Source organism: Rhinoderma darwinii, chromosome 1, assembly GCF_050947455.1.
Source record: "Rhinoderma darwinii isolate aRhiDar2 chromosome 1, aRhiDar2.hap1, whole genome shotgun sequence".
Lineage (NCBI taxonomy): Eukaryota > Metazoa > Chordata > Amphibia > Anura > Rhinodermatidae > Rhinoderma > Rhinoderma darwinii.
In genome coordinates, this window is record NC_134687.1 from 296670801 (window position 1) to 296690176 (window position 19376).

At 41.3% G+C, this 19376-nt stretch overlaps 1 protein-coding gene across 1 annotated transcript in view; it reads left to right on the forward strand.

The window, feature by feature from the left end:
* The window catches only part of ARHGAP45 (Rho GTPase activating protein 45), a 115995-nt gene that overhangs the window by 44281 nt on the left and 52338 nt on the right, over nt 1-19376 (forward strand). The window contains exons 3-8 of the mRNA XM_075851019.1: nt 7902-8045; nt 9607-9691; nt 9798-9870; nt 15406-15478; nt 15927-16064; nt 18325-18389. Of these exons, the coding sequence (XP_075707134.1) occupies nt 7902-8045; nt 9607-9691; nt 9798-9870; nt 15406-15478; nt 15927-16064; nt 18325-18389 (578 nt within the window). The remainder of the gene's footprint in view (nt 1-7901; nt 8046-9606; nt 9692-9797; nt 9871-15405; nt 15479-15926; nt 16065-18324; nt 18390-19376) is intronic.

Consider the following 19376-nt stretch of genomic DNA (forward strand, 5'->3'; position numbering starts at 1 on the left):
CTTCAAGTCTCCTGGAGGGACAAAAGAAAAGTGTAAAAAAAACTTTCAAAAAAGTTGTAAAAAATATAATAAAAGTTTCAAGTAATAAAATAAAACACAATTAGCCGTTTTCCATTATCAAGCCCTTTATTACTGAAAAAAAGAAATAAACCATACATATTTGGTATTGCCACGTCCGTAACGGCCTGGACTATAAAAATGTAATTTTATTTATTCCATGCGGTGAACTGTGTAAAAAAAAAACAATGCCGGAATTTCGCTTTTTTGGTCACTTTGCCGTACGAAAATTTGAATAAAAAGTGATCAAAAAGTCGCATGCATCCAAAAATGGTACCTATAAAAACTGTAGCTCATCTCGCAAAAAACAAGCCCTCGTATAGCTCCATCGACGAAAAAAATAAAAAATGTATGGCTCTCACAACATGGCGACAGAAAAAATACATTATTTTTACAAAAGTAATTTTATTGTGCAAAAAGTTGTAAAATATAAAAAAGTGCTATAAATTTGGTATCGCCGGCAACGTACTGGCCCGCGGAAAAAAGTTAACATGTAATTTATAACGCATGAGAACGGCATAAAAAAACCCCGTAAAAAACTATGCCAGAATTGCTGGTTTTTGGTCACCTTGCCTCACAAAAAATAGGATAAAAAGTGATCAACAAGTCGCATGTACCCCAAAATGGCACCAATAATAACTACAGCGCGTCCCGCAAAAAAACAGCCCTCATGCCACTACGTCTATGATAAAAAAATAAATTAGTTAAGGCTCCAACAAGTCAGGAAATAAAAAATATGCAGTTGTGCAGGCCCGCGGGGAACATTTCTTCTGTTTCAAGAGGCGAATTATCAAGGCCCTAAAATTAGGGAACCAGGATGGTTAGGGCCCAAACATATCTGCTGGAAGCGAGGGTGCCCGTATTATACCAGGACAACACTTCCCAGCAAAATCCCCCAAACTGCAAAGGTGCGGAGTGTGGACCAAAAGGGGGATAAGAAAGGACATTGTTTATCAGTGCGACACACAGCGTAACACGCATCTATGGATTATTTGACCCCATTATTATACCACCTGACTATGCCCCTGATGTACTACGCACAGCTTACATTTGCCCCCACTGAAATACCAGTAAAACTCCAAACAAAACTACCACCGAGCAAAATCCACGCTCAGGAAGCCAAATGGTGCTCCCTCAATTCTGAGCCCTACAGTGCGCCTAAACAGCGGTTTACTTCCACATATAGGGCATCTCCATGCCCGGGAGAACCCTTTTAACAATTCTTGGGTTGTGTGTCTCCAGTGGCACAAGCTGGGCACGACATATTTGCCACTGAAATGGCATATCTAGGGAAAATTTGTAATTTTTACTTTGCCCCATCCGCAGCGCAATAATTTATGGAAAAGACCTGTGTGGTGAAGATGCTTACTACATGCCTTAATAAATGCCTTGAGGGGTGTAGTTTCCAAAATGGGGTCACTTCTCAAGGGTTTCTTTTATTATTTCACATCAGAGCCTCTGCAATTGTGAACCAATATTTTGTAAATCGCCAAATTAGGCATCAACTTCACATGGTACTCTTTCACTCCTGAGCCTGGTTCAATGTCCAGGCAAAAGATTAGGGCCACATTTAGGGTGTTTCTAAAACCGGGAAACACAGCATAATAATAAGAGAGCTGTCTTGTTATGGTGGCACAAGCTGGGCATCACATATTGACATATCTATGCAAAAAAATCCCATTTTCACTCCGCAACATCGAGTGCACACTAATTTCTGCAAAACACCTGTTGGGTTAACATGCTCACTACACCCTTAGGTGAATACCTTGAGGGTGAAGTTTCTAAAATCGGGTCACTTCTGGGGGGTTTCCACTGTTTTGGTCCCACAGAGGCTTTGCAAATGCAACATAGCGCCCAGAAACCAATCCAGCAAAATCTGCACTCCAAAAGCCAAATGAAGCTTCTTCCCTTCTGAGCCCCGCCGTGCGCCCAAACAGCAGTTTATGACCACAAATGGGGTATTGCCGTACTCGGGAGAAATTGCTTTACAAATGTTGGGGATCTTTTTTTCCTCTATTTGTTGAGAAAATTTAAAATGTTGAGCTAAAGCTATGTCTTATTGAAGAAAAATTTTTTTTTTTTGTATTTTCACTGCCCAATCCTAATAAAATCTATGAAACACCCGTGGGGTCAAAATGCTCACTACACCCCTAGATGAATTCCTCAAGGGGTGTAGTTTCCTAAATGGAGTCACTTTTTGGGCGTTTTCACTGTTTTGGTCCCTCAGGGGACTTCAGCTGCTTTGTTCTAGCGATTGGTGGGGGTCTCAGTGCTCGGACCCCCACCAATCCAAACTTCTGACATGTCACTATGACATGTCAGAAGTTTGTCAAACGTTTAGCTACACTTTAAATAGTTGTCCATGGCAACTAATCAGGTTGCTGCTTTCATTTTCCAAAGGGCCTCTGAAAATAAGAGGTGGAATCTGGTTGGTTGTATGGCCAACTACTCTACTTTTTCTTGGCACCAGTTTTGATATATCTCCTCCATTGAGGGGTTGTTCCATGATGATTTATTAGAGATCAAGGGGCCAAAATACTGTTCTTGCACATCGGCCCTCTGCCATCTGTGTCCGCACCTGCTGTGAATTTTACCATATCTAACGCTTCTTTGTCACATTTCTATTGTCACCGTGTGTCAGAAAGTGTAGAGTGTTCATTAAACAATAGCATTGTGAAGTTACTGTTGCAGTTGTTCTCAGCATACATCTTTAATTTATACGTTGTGTTACACTACAAAGCTTTACTTTGTGAGGTAAATTTAATTGTAAATGTAATTGTCTGAAACAAATGCTTAGCTTTTTCTTACATTTTTATATTCAGGCTTTGTTTTGTTGCTTCCTAAAACATAAACTTTCGTTCTTTTACAATCTCAGTGCAGGAAAATTCCAGATAATAGAAATGCCATGTTACTTGGGTAAAGATTTATGTATACTGCTGTTGTGAAAATTTATATCACGCTACAGTTTGCAGCATTTACATCTTCCAGTTTTGTGGCGCCATTTATGCCATGATTTTGTTTAAATACACCGTAATAATAAAAGTTGCATAACCATTTTGATTAAAATTTAATGATAAATGAAAATAATTAGTGAAACCGATCATTCATACATAAAATTATAAACCATTTCTCATACATGCATTGTCTATCGTTCATCACGTTGGGCAAACACAATCACTTATGTTAAGTAAACCGGCCTTCTTATAAGGCTGTGTTTACATCACTGTCACTTTCCGCTGAGGGGTAACATCGGAGGTTTCCGTTGGGTTAACCCCTCAGCGGAAAGGCAAACTGAAACCTCAGCTTCCGTTTCCCTCACCATTGAACTCAATGGTGACAGAAACCTAGCTAATGATTTCCGTCTGTCACTGTTGTGACAGGTTTCCGTCGTTTTGACGGAATCAATATCGCAGTCGACTGTGCTATTGGTTCCGTCAAGAACAACTAAACCCTGTCACAACGGTGACAAATGGAAGCCTTCAGCTAGGTTTCCGTCACCATTGAGTTCAATGGTGAGGGAAACGGAAGCTGAGGTTTCCGTTTGCCTTTCCTCTGAGGGGTTAACCCGATGGAAACCTCAGACAGAACCCCTCAACGGAAGGGCAACGGTGATGTGAACAGGCCCTAAGCCATACGTTCATGATCTGTGCAGAACAGAGTGGCAGTGAAGTGATGAGCTGTTGCTTGTAGAAGCTCCAAGAAACTATTATTTAGTGTGTAGCTCTTAACTAGAAGTCTGATGGTTACATTTTGGGAAAGAAGATAAGAACGTCAAACTTGGGAGCCCCAACTTTTCCTTCTCCATAAACACCATACGTAATGATCATCTAACCAGTTAAACAAGTTGGGTGACTGAGTTAATTTCTCCTTTCTGAAGGAAAGTACACATAGCTGAATTTATCTTAAATCACCCACAGAGGAATGTATGTTTTCCTTACAAAAGGGAATCACCATGATCTGGTTTTGAGAAGAGAACAATACATGAAGAAACCTGTTCTCTTATACCAGGTATACAGTTATCAGGTGTTCATGTTTCTATCAGAAGTATGCAGAACTAAGAGCACATAGGAGCTTAGTGGGAAAAAGAAAATCTCTAAATCGCAATATAACTATGGGATCATATTTACGTTTCGTATGGCTGCTGATTTACCCAAAGACAGAACATGTGCATGGGTATTTTACCTGTTGTATATTGTGGCCTCCTCCTAAAAAAATTCAATAATGTAGCATCTGAAAAATAAGTTTCCCAGGATTTAACCACACTGTCCTAAATTTAGACAGCTTAGAATTATACCACCTGTTTGTTGGCTTACTTTAGGCCCCATGCACACAAACTTATTTTTGCGGCCGCAATTCACCCGCAAATCTGCGGGTGAATTGCGGCCCCCTTCATTTCAATGGGCCCATGCACACGACTGTGGTTTCCCCAGTCCGTGCATGGCCCAGGAGCCTGGACCGCAAAAGGAACGGACATGTCTTATTACGGCAGTGTTTTGCGGTCCAGGCTCATAAAAATTAATGCATGCGGCCATGTGCGTGGCCCGCGATTTTCGAGCGGCTCGCGGGTGACACCATGCGGCCATCCGTACCGCAAATCACGGCCGTGCACACAACTACAATCGTGTGCATGAGGCCTTAGACTATTTTTTATGCCCAAATTTTGGGGCAATTATGTGCAGCTTAAGCCAGGCCCCTTGTCGAGTGAATCACAAAAAGTGAAAAAACCTTACAAATGTGGCGCACAACATGTGCACCAAAATTCTTACTTAATTTCAGTCAGAATTCTGTCGCATTTGGATTAGGAAATCTGCCCACATGTGTTGGAACTAGCTGAAATGTAGGCTTTTTTTTTTTTTATATTTTATAACATTATAGACCTGTATCTACAGTGTTATAAAATAGATCAATATTAGGCACCATAACTAGATATCAATACATGTAGTGCATGGTGCTTATAATAGGTATATGGATAAAAGTACAGAAAACCTCATACTATAACTGTTCAGTCGAAACAAACTACATTTTCCTGCTTCTCTACAAAATTTATACTGTGACCAGATAAAAAAAATCTGCTGAATGTACATTGCTTTATTGTGTAATTTAGGTGTTCAATAAAGAAGATTTACCTGCCATAGAAATCTCTAATCCCTGTTACAGCCACAATGATATTGGATGGCGGGTCACCAGGTACATGATCATTGACCACTGCTATCATCAGTGGTCAATGATTCCTTTGGTGGCTAACATTTTTAGGTGGTCCAGAAGCAATTTATCTTATCTGGTTGATTTACATGAACAGTGCATAACGGTGCGGGGTCCAGGTGTCAGACCCCCATAGATCATATACTGATGACCTATCCGGTGGATAGGTTATCAGTTGTCCGGTAGTGGAGAACCCCTTTAAAGCCTATATCAGGATCAGCACAGACAGATTCATTCTTTATGTAAGCTGTAAAATGGTGGACATGCACTTTAAGAAGCAATTTTTTGTATTGTAGCACTATAGAATTAAATGTAACATCAGATTTACTGAACATCGTAAACAAATATATACTGAACAAATATATTCTTATTGGAAACTGTTGCCTCATAGGGTATGTTGACACACAGGAGATTTGTTGCAGATGGTGATGGTTGACCATCCCCACCATTGTCTACTGCTGTTGTAATGGATGTATACGAATGGTATGACTTTCATTCTCTCCACTAAAGAGAATCTGACATTAAAACAGATTTACCAGTGGCCAATGTTTGAGTTGTGTATTTGTGTGAGATGTAATTGACCTTTATTTAGCAGTGATTTGTGTTTTGGTTTTTTTTAAGTTTAAGGTGACATGAAAAATGTCACCACGAGCCCTGATAACACGCCATAATATGCTATTTTATGCCCTTGTATTTGTGAGTAATCGAATCCTACAGCTCAGGGTTGCTTAGCAGATGGTAAGGACTGGCCGGACTGAGCCACAGGCCTAGGGGGAGGCCCCATGACAAGGGGAAGAGGAAGGGGAGGAGCCGAGGGACACGAAGCTAGGTTAGACGGCGCTCTGTTCTGAGCGCCAGTCTAATCGGAAGCACCGACGGAGCAGTTGTCCTATCCGCCCTGCCTTTCTATTTGGGGTTGTTTTTCATGTTTTTTCTGTTAGCTTAGGGGGGGTTTGTTCAATTTTCTTTTCATTTTATTGTACTGTTATTCTAGTATGGTGCCACAGCAGTTTAGCAAGGTTGGGGGTCCTTGGAGTTGGTCAAATTTGGTGGGGGAGGGACTTATAGTAGGGATGGTCCCTCGCAAAGTTATGTTATGGGGGATCTTGTTGATTTGGGCTCCTGCTGGGTGGTGTCCCGAGGAGTAAATACATGTGATGGTTAGCCATCTGCGGTTGGTCACGGTGCCCCTGAGCCTGTGTTTTAGACGGCTGGGGGTAAAATTACAGTTGTATGGGCAGAGTGGCGCCAGATCCTCCTTCCTGAGCTTCAAGGACCTCCCTCCCCAATTTTATGTCAATTGCGGTTATTTATTTCCTGTATATTGATTTGTGGAATTGTTTGTTAATAAAATGGCTGCTGTGGCCAATTCATTCCAAGCAAAGTCTCTGTGTTTTATTGGACTAGTTTGGTTATAGTAAGTGGGAGATATAAGGGGGTGTGAATTGGTACAGTAGCGTGATGTAAGGTAAGACAGGACCGCACTCTATTATCCCTTGTCATGTATTGTTTAGGAGAAACTTGACATTCCAATGCAGAGTTGCAGGAAAATCAACAGACCACACTATAGGAGCAGGTCAATTTTCAAATCCACCTAGACAAAAAGCTTACAAACACTGAAAATAAATTGACATACCTCAATATTTGCAACAATTGGTGGCAGTTTTTGTTTTTTTTTTTGTATCTAAACGCCCAGTAGTATTAACAGATATAGTATACCCTGTCCATAATATGGTTCTCAAAAATAAAAGTATTGCATAAAAGAGAACTTCCAGTAGTGTTAAATGTTAATTATTTAACAGACATTGCTCAAAGTAGTAGTAGTTTTGATATAGTGCCAAGACCCTGCAGCACTATTGATAAATCTGCGCCAGTGCTTTAGAGTACAGCACAAGACAGGAAGTGCTGTCATAGGGACACCAGAAGGAACTGCAGGAATAGGGCCTGTAACTTCAAGCACTGATAACATGAGAATGTCCTGCTGTCAGAAACTACTGTCGCCCATGAGAAAAGACAGAATTGGTTCACTACCATATCTGCCTTCTCTTATATACCATACGTACAGCATTTATTGAGTGCACTTGTATAGAATACAGGATGCCAGTGACAGGAGGAAGCTGCTGGTTTTAATGGTACCCTATTTTTAAAGACTTTCCCTGAATTTACAGGTGGTTGGCAACCCTGCTACATTGTGGAGGAGTGCCAAGCTTTACAGGTTTTAAGAAGCGGCAGTTTGAATTATAATAATGCTGCATTCCAGTGCTGGACTTGCCTTGGCGCAAAGCCACATACAGTTACGTCGCTGCAGCTAATGTCTTAGAGTATTACAACGTAATTGTACGTTGTGGTGATGCTTTGAGCTCAGAAGCTGAGACGGCGCCATCACCAGAGGTTGTCAGCTGTGATTCTGCTGTAACTAAGCTTGCTCTGATATTCTCCGATAACCCCTTAGATGCCGCGGTCAATAGCGACAGCGACATCTCGGGGGTTAGGACACACCAATTTTAGAATCCTGAGCTCTACCTTGTAGCCATACCATTTTATCCAGTGCATTACTGACTAGTCAGAGAACTAGTGTTATTAGCTATTATGTCTATTTAGCTGTGTATACCATTATGTATTCTCTGCCTTGTGATCCACAGAGGTGAAGGAGACCCGGCGTCCACTGGCTCATGAATGCCTTGGAGAGGCACTAAGACTACTCCGCCAGGTGATCAACAAATATCCCTTGCTCAATACTGTGGAGACTTTGACTGCAGCTGGGACTCTCATCTCCAAGGTTAAAGGTCAGTAATGGTTCAATAAATGGCTACAATAGAATATATGTCTTAGGCCTGATTTACACGAGCGTGTGCGTTTTGCGCGCGCAAAAAACGCTGCGTTTTGCGTGCGCAAAAGGCAATTGACAGCTCCGTGTGTCATCCGTGTATGATGCGCGGCTGCGTGATTTTCGCGCAGCCGCCATCATAGAGATGAGGCTAGTCGACGCCCGTCACTGTCCAAGGTGCTGAAAGAGCTAACTGATCGGCAGTAACTCTTTCAGCACCCTCGACAGTGAATGCCGATCACAATATACACCAACCTGTGAATCAAAAAAGACTTTCAAACTTACCATGAACTGCCTGCTTCCTCCAGTCCGGTCTCCCGGCCGTTGCCTTGGTGACGCGTCCCTCTCTTGTCATCCGGCCCCACCTCCCAGGATTACGCGGCAGTCCATGAGACCGCTGCAGCCTGTGATTGGCTGCAGCCTGTGCTTGGCCTGTGATTGGCTGCAGCTGTCACTTGGACTTAATTGTCATCCCGGGAGGTCGGACTGGAGGAAGAAGCCGGGACTTATCGGTAAGTCCGAACTTCTGTTTTTTTTTACACGTATATGTATATTGTGATCGAAAGTCACTGTCCATGGTGCTGAAACAGTTTAAGTCTTTCAGCACCGTGGGCAGTGACTGTCTCCTGACGTCGCGTACCCGAACATTTTTTGCCGGGTTCGGTCAAAACGAGTTCGGCCGAACCCGGTGAAGTTCGGTGCGCTCATCTCTAATTTGACACTCCGTTTGGATGTTTGTAAACAGAAAAGCACGTGGTGCTTTTCTGTTTACATTCATCCTTTTGACAGCTCTTGCGCGAATCACGCAGTTCGCACGGAAGTGCTTCCGTGCGGCATGTGTGGTTTTCACGCACCCATTGACTTCAATGGGTGCGTGATGCGTGAAAAACGCACGATTATAGAACATGTCGTGAGTTTTACGCAACGCACTCACGCTGCGCAAAATTCACGCATCGTCTAAACTGCCCCATAGAGTAATATAGGTGCGTACGACACGCGTGAAAAGCACGCGCGTATATTACGCTCGTGTAAATGAGGCCTTAGGGTTCTATAAAAAAAAAACGGGCAGATATTTTTTAATCGACGAGCGATTATTTCGTGAGTTGTTTGCGTTCAAAAGACAAACTATTACACAAAAGAATAATCGCTGAAGATTTTCACGTTCAGTCGTTACATTGTTGCTTGCAACAAAACCAACCTCCAACAAAAACAACAATCACACCTCATCTCTGATCTGCTAACGACTGGAAGATTTCTGATTAGACGAGGAGATGTGGCAGCGGCGAACGATAATCTTCCACTCAGGTAGATGTGGCCCATCCACGGAAACCCAACGATTTATTGTTCGTCGTTCGTTCATTCGTTCGTTCATTGCATGCTATTACACGCGGCGATTATCACTTGCGTTCGAACGCTTATATGAAAATTCCTACAATAATTGTTTCATCTAATAGGGCCTTTATGCGTGATTCTTCTACATTTTGCTTTATGAGAGTGTTGCCTTTTTTGTGTATTCCCAGGTTTCCACTATGAAGCAAGTATTGAAAATGAGAAGCGAGATTTTGAGAAGGCTTTGGAGAGCATGGCCGTCTGCTTCAGCAGCACGTGAGTAACATTGACAAAATAATGAAGGAAATGGCTAACTTTGGGCTCAGTACATTAGACATTTAATTGTAACCTATGGTGTACATTTATTTTTTTCTATTCTCAGAATCTCAGAATTTCTTATGGGGGAAGTGGACAGCAGCACATTGTTATCACTACCACCCGGTGACCAGAGCCAGGTGAGACATCGTGGCCTAGTAGCTACTACAGCAATTATTGTAACGCTATTCAATTTGGTAAAAATCCACAGCATGTTCAGTTTCAGCCTCAGATTTTCTATTCATCTATCACAAATCCGTGCCGTGTGAACATGGCCTTAGTGTAGGATGTGTTTGAAGTCCTGTTTATATACTAGTCCTCCTCAATGAATTAGAATATCATCAAAAAGTTAATTTATTTCAGTAATTCAATTTAAAAAGTGAAACTCATATTTTACACTCCAGTTCAAAAGTTTGGGGTCACCAAGACAATTTTGTGTTTTCCATGAAAACTCACACTTATATTTATCAAATGAGTTGCAAAATGACTAGAAAATATAGTCAAGACATTGACAAGGTTAGAAATAATGATTTTTATTTGAATTAATAATTTTCTCCTTCAAACTTTGCTTTCGTCAAAGAATGCTCCATTTGCAGCAATTACAGCATTGCAGACCTTTGGCATACTAGCTGTTAATTTGGTGAGGTAATCGGGAGAAATGTCACCCCATGCTTCCAGAAGCCCCTCCCACAAGTTGGATTGGCTTGATGGGCACTTCTTGCGTACCATACGGTCAAGCTGCTCCCACAACAGCTCTATGGGGTTGAGATCTGGTGTCTGCGCTGGCCACTCCATTACAGATGGAATACCAGCTGCCTGCTTCTTCCCTAAATAGTTCTTGCATAATATGGAGGTGTGCTTTGGGTCATTGTCCTGTTGTAGGATAAAATTTGCTCCAATCAAGCGCTGTCCACAGATTCGTCTGTCCATAACACTTTTTTCCAATCTTCCTCTGTCCAATGTCTGTATGCTTTTGCCCATATTAATCTTTTCCTTTTATTAGCCACTCTCAGATATGGCTTTTTCTTTGCCACTCTGCCCTGAAGGCCAGCATCCCGGAGTAGCCTCTTCACTGTAGACGTTGACACTGGCGTTTTGCGGGTACTATTTAATGAAGCTGCCAGTTGAGAACCTGTGAGGCGTCTATTTCTCAAACTAGAGACTCTAATATACTTGTCTTGTTGCTCAGTTGTGCAGCGGGGCCTCCCACTTCTCTTTCTACTCTGGTTAGAGCCTGTGTGTGCTGTCCTCTGAAGGGAGTAGTACACACCGTTGTAGGAAATCTTCAGTTTCTTGGCAATTTCTCGCATGGAATAGCCTTCATTTCTAAGAACAAGAATAGACTGTAGAGTTTCACATGAAAGCTCTCTTTTTCTAGCCATTTTGAGAGTTTCATCGAACCCACAAATGTAATGCTCCAGACTCTCAACTAGCTCAAAGGAAGGTCAGTTTTATAGCTCCTCTAAACAGCAAAACTGTTTATAGCGGTGCTAACATAATTGCACAAGGGTTTTCAAGTGTTTTCTAATCATCCATTAGCCTCCTAACACAGTTATTAAACACAATGTACCATTAGAACATTGGAGTGATGGTTGCTGGAAATGGGCCTCTATACACCTATGTAGATATTGCATTAAAAACCAGACGTTTGCAGCTAGAATAGTCATTTAGCACATTAACAATGTATAGAGTGTATTTCTGATTAATTTAATGTTATCTTCATTGAAAAAAACTGTGCTTTTCTTTCAAAAATAAGGACATTTCTAAGTGACCCTAAACTTTTGAACGGTAGTGTATATAAGATTCATTACACACAGAGTGATCTATTTCCAGCATTTTTTTCTTTTAATGTTAATGATTATGGTAACCGTTAATGAAAACCCAAAATTTAGTGTCTCAGAAAATTAGAATATTATATAAACCCAATTTCAAAAATGATTTTTAATACCAAAATGTTGTCCTACTGAAAAGCATGTACAGTATATGCACTCAATACTTGGTCGGGGCTCCTTTTACATGAATTACTGCATCAATGCGGAGTGGCATGGAGGCGATCAGCCTGTGGCACTTCTGAGGTGTTATGGACGCCCAGGTTGCTTTGATAGCGGCCTACAGCTCGTCTGCAGTGTTGGGTCTGGTGTCTCTCATCTTCCTCTTGACAATACTCCATAGATTCTCTATGGAGTTTAGGTCAGGCGAGTTTACTGGCCAATCAAGCGCAGTGATACTGGGGTTATTAAACCAGGTATTGGTACTTTTGGCAGTGTGGACAGGTGCCAAGTCCTGCTGGAAAATGAAATCAGCTTGTCCATATAGCTTGTCAGCAGAGGGAAGCATGAAGTGCTCTAAAATTTCCTGGTAGACGGCTGCGCTGACTCTGGACTGGATATAACACAGTGGACCAACACAAGCAGATGACTTGGCTCCCCAAACCATCACTGACTGTGGAAACTTCACACTGGACAGCAAGCAACTTGGATTGACGCCTCTCCACTCTTCCTCCAGACTCTGGGACCTTGATTTCCAAATGAAATGCAAAATTTACTTTCATCTGCATACAGGACTTTGGACCACTGAGCAACAGTGTTGGTCCACAGTGTTATATCAAGTCCAGAGTCAACGCCGCCGTCTACCAGGAAATTTTCGAGCACTTCATGCTTCCCTCTGCTGACAAGCTTTATGGAGATGCTGATTTCATTTTCCAGCAGGACTTGGCACCTGTCCACACTGCCAAATGTACCAATACCTGGTTTAATAACCACAGTATCACTGTTCTTGATTGGCCAGCAAATTCGCCAGATCTAAACCCCCATAGAGAATCTATGAAGTATTGTCAAGAGGAAGATGAGACACCAGACCCAACAATGCAGACGAGCTGAAGGCCGCTATGAAAGCAATCTGGGCTTCCATAACACCTCAGCAGTGCCACAGCCTGATCGCCTCCATGCCACGCTGCATTGATGCAGTAATTCATGCAAAAGGAGCCCCGACCAAGTATTGAGTGCATATACTGTACATACTTTTCAGTAGGCCTACATTTCGGTATTAAAATTTTTTTTTGAAGATGGGCTTATTTAATAGTCTAATTTTCTGAGACACAAAATTTTGGGTTTTCATTAACGATTAGCCATAATCATTAACATTAAAAGAAAAAAAAATGCTGGAAATAGATCACTCTGTGTGTAATGAATCTATACAATATATGAGTTTCACTTTTTGACTTGAATTGCTGAAATAAATTCGCTTTTTGGTGATATTCTAATTCATTGAGAAGGACTAGTAGATAGATAGATAGATAGATAGATAGATAGATAGATAGATAGATAGATAGATAGATAGATACATACATACATACATACATACATACATACATACATACATACATGTCTGTAGCCGTTTATTCCCTAATAGCAGATCTTCAAGACCATGTCAATAGTGGTATATGTTGACATCCAGCACATTCACTGACAAGAAATATGTACATAGAACTTAGAGACTGGATTTCACCAATTTCATCTGTACTTTCACTTAACTTTAGTGGTAGAAACACAAACAAGCCCTTTTACTCTACACATAGGCACATTTGTTAACCCCTGATTCAACAAATTCTTCAATGTCTCCGGTCATTGTAGTAATAATAATATACTATGTTTATGCCATGTTTGTGGTGTACATTTGCCATATACCCTAGGAGTGCCCCCAATGTATATGCGTAACTTGTCCCAAGGCTAAAAGAGTGTTCTATTGGCATATGTACAGCCAGGGCCGGACTGAGACATAAAATCAACCCTGGCATTTTAAAGCACACAGGCCCACCTGCGGTCCATTAAATGTGTTTGGGGGCCCATCCTTAAGCTATACAAAAACATTGAACATTATTTCTTAAATGTTGCCATCCTTTTGTGCTACTCAGATATTTCATAAATCAGTATATCCCAGAAAAAAGCTAAATGGGAGCAGCATGTGATGGGCTGAATGTATACACCGGCCACAACTCTCGTACAGGAATGGTGTCTGATTACCTATTATAACATTTTAGAGCAACACAGAAGGAAGACAGCAGGAATGGGGACCCGATGCAAATGTGTCAATGATGATACCCGGAAATGGATACTCCCCAGTAATAATTACATTTCTAGTAATAAAATATGACATAAATATTAACATTTGTGTGCGATAAATATAATACATCATACACCACGAGGATATATAACGTGTGTTCCTAATTTATTTATGGGCAGTAAGGATACATTAGATATCCTTACTACCCGAATTCATAATTTCTTTCTAATGCCACTGTATACTGTAGCCACATATACTGTACACATGAATATCACCACTATATACTGTACATATGAATAATGCTGCTCTATATACTAGGGCTGGGAAATAAATCGTAAAAAAACTAAACCGAAATTCAGTGCAAATAATCCTATAGTAGAGCAGCGAGCCGTCAGTTTCAGTGAGTAACGCCTGCAGCTCGAGGCTCAGCTCAGACAGGCGCGATGGTGTCCCTGCCTCGCACCTGTCTGTGCTGAACTTCTGGCATATACCGGAGTTTCAGGCATCGTATTGTCCTGAGTGCCCGCCCTATTTACTTTCTGTTTACCCTCAATGCTTGCGCACGGTGAGCAAACAGTGCCCGACTCAATTGTATATACACACCATTAAAAATGGCACCATATACACTGTACACAATAATTCCCACCATATTTACTGTATACAATAATGCCGCTGTATACTGTACACGTGAATCAGGCAACTATATATTGTATACATTAATAATGCCACCATATATACTGTACACAATAATGCCACCATGTATACTGTACACATGAATAACGCCACTATATATTATACACATGCATAATGTTGCCACATACCCTGAACACATGTATAACCTGGGACACATGCCACACATGTGGCACTCACACCTAGAACACATGCTGTACACCTAGGGCATTGACTTTCAATGGTGTTCATTGGCGTGGTATCAGCGGCTGCCTTCAGATAAGCTTGATTAGCCACCAAGTGATTTGGTTTGTAGCTATAAGTAAAGGAGTTGTCTGGGATCAAGAAAGCAACGGCGCTGGATTCAAAAGGTAAGTAATGCTTCTTTTATTATTAAATGCCACCCCCACCCACGTGGCCTGTTTTTTTCTTGATCCCGGATAACCCCTTTAATAAGAACTGCGTGGGGGGGCGGAGCCAACCTGCGCACTGAGCACAAGCCCGTATGGCACTCGCCAGAACCGTTCATGCAGTGTGCGTTGAGGGAAATTTACATTCAACATATAGGTCAGGAGTTTTGCTCTCCTTAAGTGAGTTAAGTGAATTTTTTTTTAACAACATCTAAATTTCAGACAGAAATGGTTTCAATCGGTTGGGAACAATCGTTTTATAATAATATTAGAGACCGATTATTGTCATAAATGTTGTTTAGAATCTAAATGATCCGGGTCTCTAGTCAGATGTAAATATATTTTGTTACCATGCTACTAGATTTTAGCAGCGAGAAGGTTGTTTATGTAACTCCATGTTTAACTTGTTTGTGTGTCGCACCTTGTTCTAAATTTTTTACATTTGGAATCCAGGATATATGTAGACAGCCTGCATTTTATTTGTAAATATCATGATGAATATTCATTTTATTCTCATCCTTTTTCTTCCAACAGTCCATGGAAAGCTTATATGGTGGTCTGTCTGGTAGCGACAGTGCACTCTCTAGTGCAGAGTATGTGGATACTGGTAAGAGAAAATACTATTGGGAATATTTTATATATAGATGATGAGAGAGAGTTGCAAATTCTGGCCATACACGTTACGATGACGATAATCTTAGCAGAACAGTTCAGGGAGATGGATATCTGCTTCATTGGACAGAACTTGCTTCTAAATATTTCTAGGATGTAAGTGGTAAAATGCTATAATTGTACCATTAAATTTACTAACGTCCCCGAAAAAATATATGTGAAACAATTCGAATGTTTCTCATGATTTGAACAATTTTACATGGGGAAAATATATATTTCTTTTCAAGTGTGCCCATTTCCCAATTATCATTTTGATTGCAAATAGACCAAAAATGCTTGTCATCATGGGAACATCTTTACGTCTATGGCCAGCTTAAGACCTGATGAACACACGACTTATCGACTGTGTAAATTGACTCATTGTTACATTTACGTTAATTTAGGAAGCCCATTAGGTCACGATGTGGATGTAATCCTACAGAGGAGTGAAGGAGGTGTACGGGATGCGTTTATTTATGCAAAAAACTTAACAAAATACATGAAAGATCTGACAAGCTACATAGAGAAAAGAACGATTTTGGGTAAGTTTTTTAATTAAATGTATATTTCTTGAAGGGTCCTCTCTTTAAGTGAAAAAGAGAAAAATAGTGAAGGGGACGCATTGCTAAACCATCACTGCAGCCCCTTCATTCTTAATATAACTGAGAGTCCCAAAGGATGAAACTCCACTGATCACAAAGTGATAGCATATCCTTGGGATTGAGAAGGAGGAAGCATGGAGAAGTCCCCTATATTCCTGAGGTACCCAACCTTTTGTAGGTTGCGAGTGACTTTTAAATATAGCATGTGGTGTTGAGCAACACTGACTCTTACAAGGGAAAAAGCCTATTAAATATATAACCAAGTATTAACCCTACTGTTAGCTGCCAGTAATAAGGTTTTGACACTTGTACCAAGTTTTAGTAATGCTATGACCTCCCTGTTCCCACAAAATAGTATATAGAGTTACCACCAGGTAGGCATCCACATGCAGCGGACCTGAGAGCCTCATGTGGCTGCCAAGCTACTGGCTGCAGAACGCTGCTGCATTGGGTCATGCATTTAGTAACCCAATAGACCTTTATTGTTGAGTAGAAATGAAAAAAAAGCGTAGAACATTTTTGTTAACTATGTTATCAAGGTGAAATTTATCATAAGTTAGGGGAAGCCCTCTAGATGTGTTTAGAGGCAGCAATATTTATGATGTTAGATGAATTGGGACTGTAGGGACTATCACCATATGCTCTACTCTACAGATCATAGAAAAATGACAAATTGTTCTGTGTAAAACTGTCTCTCGTGTGTTCATTGTGGAATATAGATGCTGACCAGGTGAAAGAATATGTGTTCCGTGCTACTTGTAAGGACGCTTTAAGGCCTACATTTTGTATATGGTGTTCTTGAAGTCATATACAAAAGCCTATGGAAAAACGCCACGCATAGAGCATGCTGTGTTTTGATATGCTAAAAACACTTAAAGAGGCTCTGTCACCAGATTTTGCAACCCCTATCTGCTATTGCAGCAGATAGGCGCTGCAATGTAGATTACAGTAATGTTTTTATTTTTAAAAAACGAGCATTTTTGGCCAAGTTATGACCATTTTTGTAGTTATGCAAATGAGGCTTGCAAAAGTCCAAGTGGGTGTGTTTAAAAGTAAAAGTCCAAGTGGGCGTGTATTAGGTGCGTACATCGGGGCGTTTTTAATACTTTTACTAGCTGGGCGCTCTGATGAGAAGTATCATCCACTTCTCTTCAGAACGCCCAGCTTCTGGCAGTGCAGACACAGCCGTGTTCTCAAGAGATCACGCTGTGACGTCACTCACAGGTCCTGCATCGTGTCAGACGAGCGAGGACACCGGCACCAGAGGCTTCAGTTGATTCTGCAGCAGTATCGGCGTTAGCAGGTAAGTCGATGTAGCTACTTACCTGCAAACGCTGATGCTGCTGCAGAATCAAATGTAGCCTCTGGTGCCGGTGTCCTCGCTCGTCTGACACGATGCAGGACCTGTGAGTGACGTCACAGCGTGATCTCTCGAGAACACGGCTGTGTCTGCACTGCCAGAAGCTGGGCGTTGTGAAGAGAAGTGGATGATACTTCTCATCAGAGCGCCCAGCTAGTAAAAGTATTAAAAACGCCCCGATGTACGCACCTAATACACGCCCACTTGGACTTTTACTTTTAAACACACCCACTTGGACTTTTGCAAGCCTCATTTGCATAACTACAAAAATGGTCATAACTTGGCCAAAAATGCTCGTTTTTTAAAAATAAAAACGTTACTGTAATCTACATTGCAGCGCCTATCTGCTGCAATAGCAGATAGGGGTTGCAAAATCTGGTGACAGAGCCTCTTTAAAAACCACAAACCAAAACGTTGTGTAAGCTTTCTCATATTTTACGAAAGACTTAGAAGTAACATCTGGCCGTAGCATTTTTGGGCAAACAAAGAATGCTAAAGAATGCAGTGAAAAAGGGCCACTAAAGATGCGATAAGACGATGTGTGTGAAATCCAGTTTAAAGGTCTCTTTTCCCTGCAGTCTAGATATCTAGACTTCACCACTCCTATATAGTCTCGGAGGAGCGCCGCCATTCCCTCACCTTTTCTTGCTTCACAACTCATCTTTTCCGTGCAGTCTCCTCTACCATGTCTTTGTGTTTTGTCATTTGTCTGACTCTTCCTTTATTTAAACACTGGTATTTCCTCAGGTTCACAATATAGTTCTTAATACCTGTAACAGTGTTGTCATCCTTATTTGTTTTTCCATCTGCTGAAATTTGTATGTCTCTTGTTTACCGTAGAGATGGAATATGCCAAGGGGCTCCAGAAACTGGTTAACACATCAAAAGTGGCCCTGTCTCAAGAGGTATGAGATGTATATTATTATCGAACCTAAAATATTACAGTGTATAGAGAAGTCTTATTTGGAGTGGTTTTACAATAGTCCAAATGTTCCCTGATCCCGTTTGCCACTTCAGGGAGGAGATGAGGTGGCTGCCCATGCATGCTACTCTTTCCTTTATAGTGTATGACAGTCTCAGATGGTTTTCGGTTTTCTGGAAAGGTGAGAGTCCCAAAGTAGAACCCCCACCTGTCAGACATTTATGGCATATACTGTTGATATGCCATAAATGTCCCAGATGGAGATACCTCTTTAAGTTGTATTGTGGCCCTTGGGAGTGATACAATCTGATACTGTGGCCCTTAAACCAGAAAAGGTTGTGCACCCCTGATCTATAGTATTCTATGAGATTGCAGGTCATCAAATCAGGTGGATAAAATCGCTCATTTCTACACCTATTATAAATTATTTTTCTAAGGAAGGCTTTTACTCATGTTTCCTTTTGTATCCTTTAATACACCTTGTATGCTGGAGGAGCGCAGAAGGGAAGTGAGATCTGCTTTAGGCCTGATTCACACGAACGCGTTAAACGTCCGTGGGACGGCCGTTGAAACAGCGGCCGTCCCACGGACCTACGTTATTAAATGTGGTCGTTCACACAGCCGTTGTTTCAACGGACCGTGTGAAGAGTCTGTGGGAAAATAGGACATCATCACGCATCCCTCCAAAGACTCTCAACTATGGGGGATGCGTGACATCTCATCCCGCAGCACTGAGCACGGATGCACCTGGGACGTGAAAAACTCCAGTTTTTCACGTCCGAAATGCGCAGCGTTCGTGTGAATCAGGCCTTAATCTGAGGCAGAAAACATGATGTCACTTTTTTTTTAACCCACTCAAACACTGGCCTAATAAACTAAATTAAAAACCTTTATTTCATAAGCATGTCTACTATAATTGTGAACTCATGACACTAAACCTGAAAAATAGAACTGACAAATTGGTTGCCTT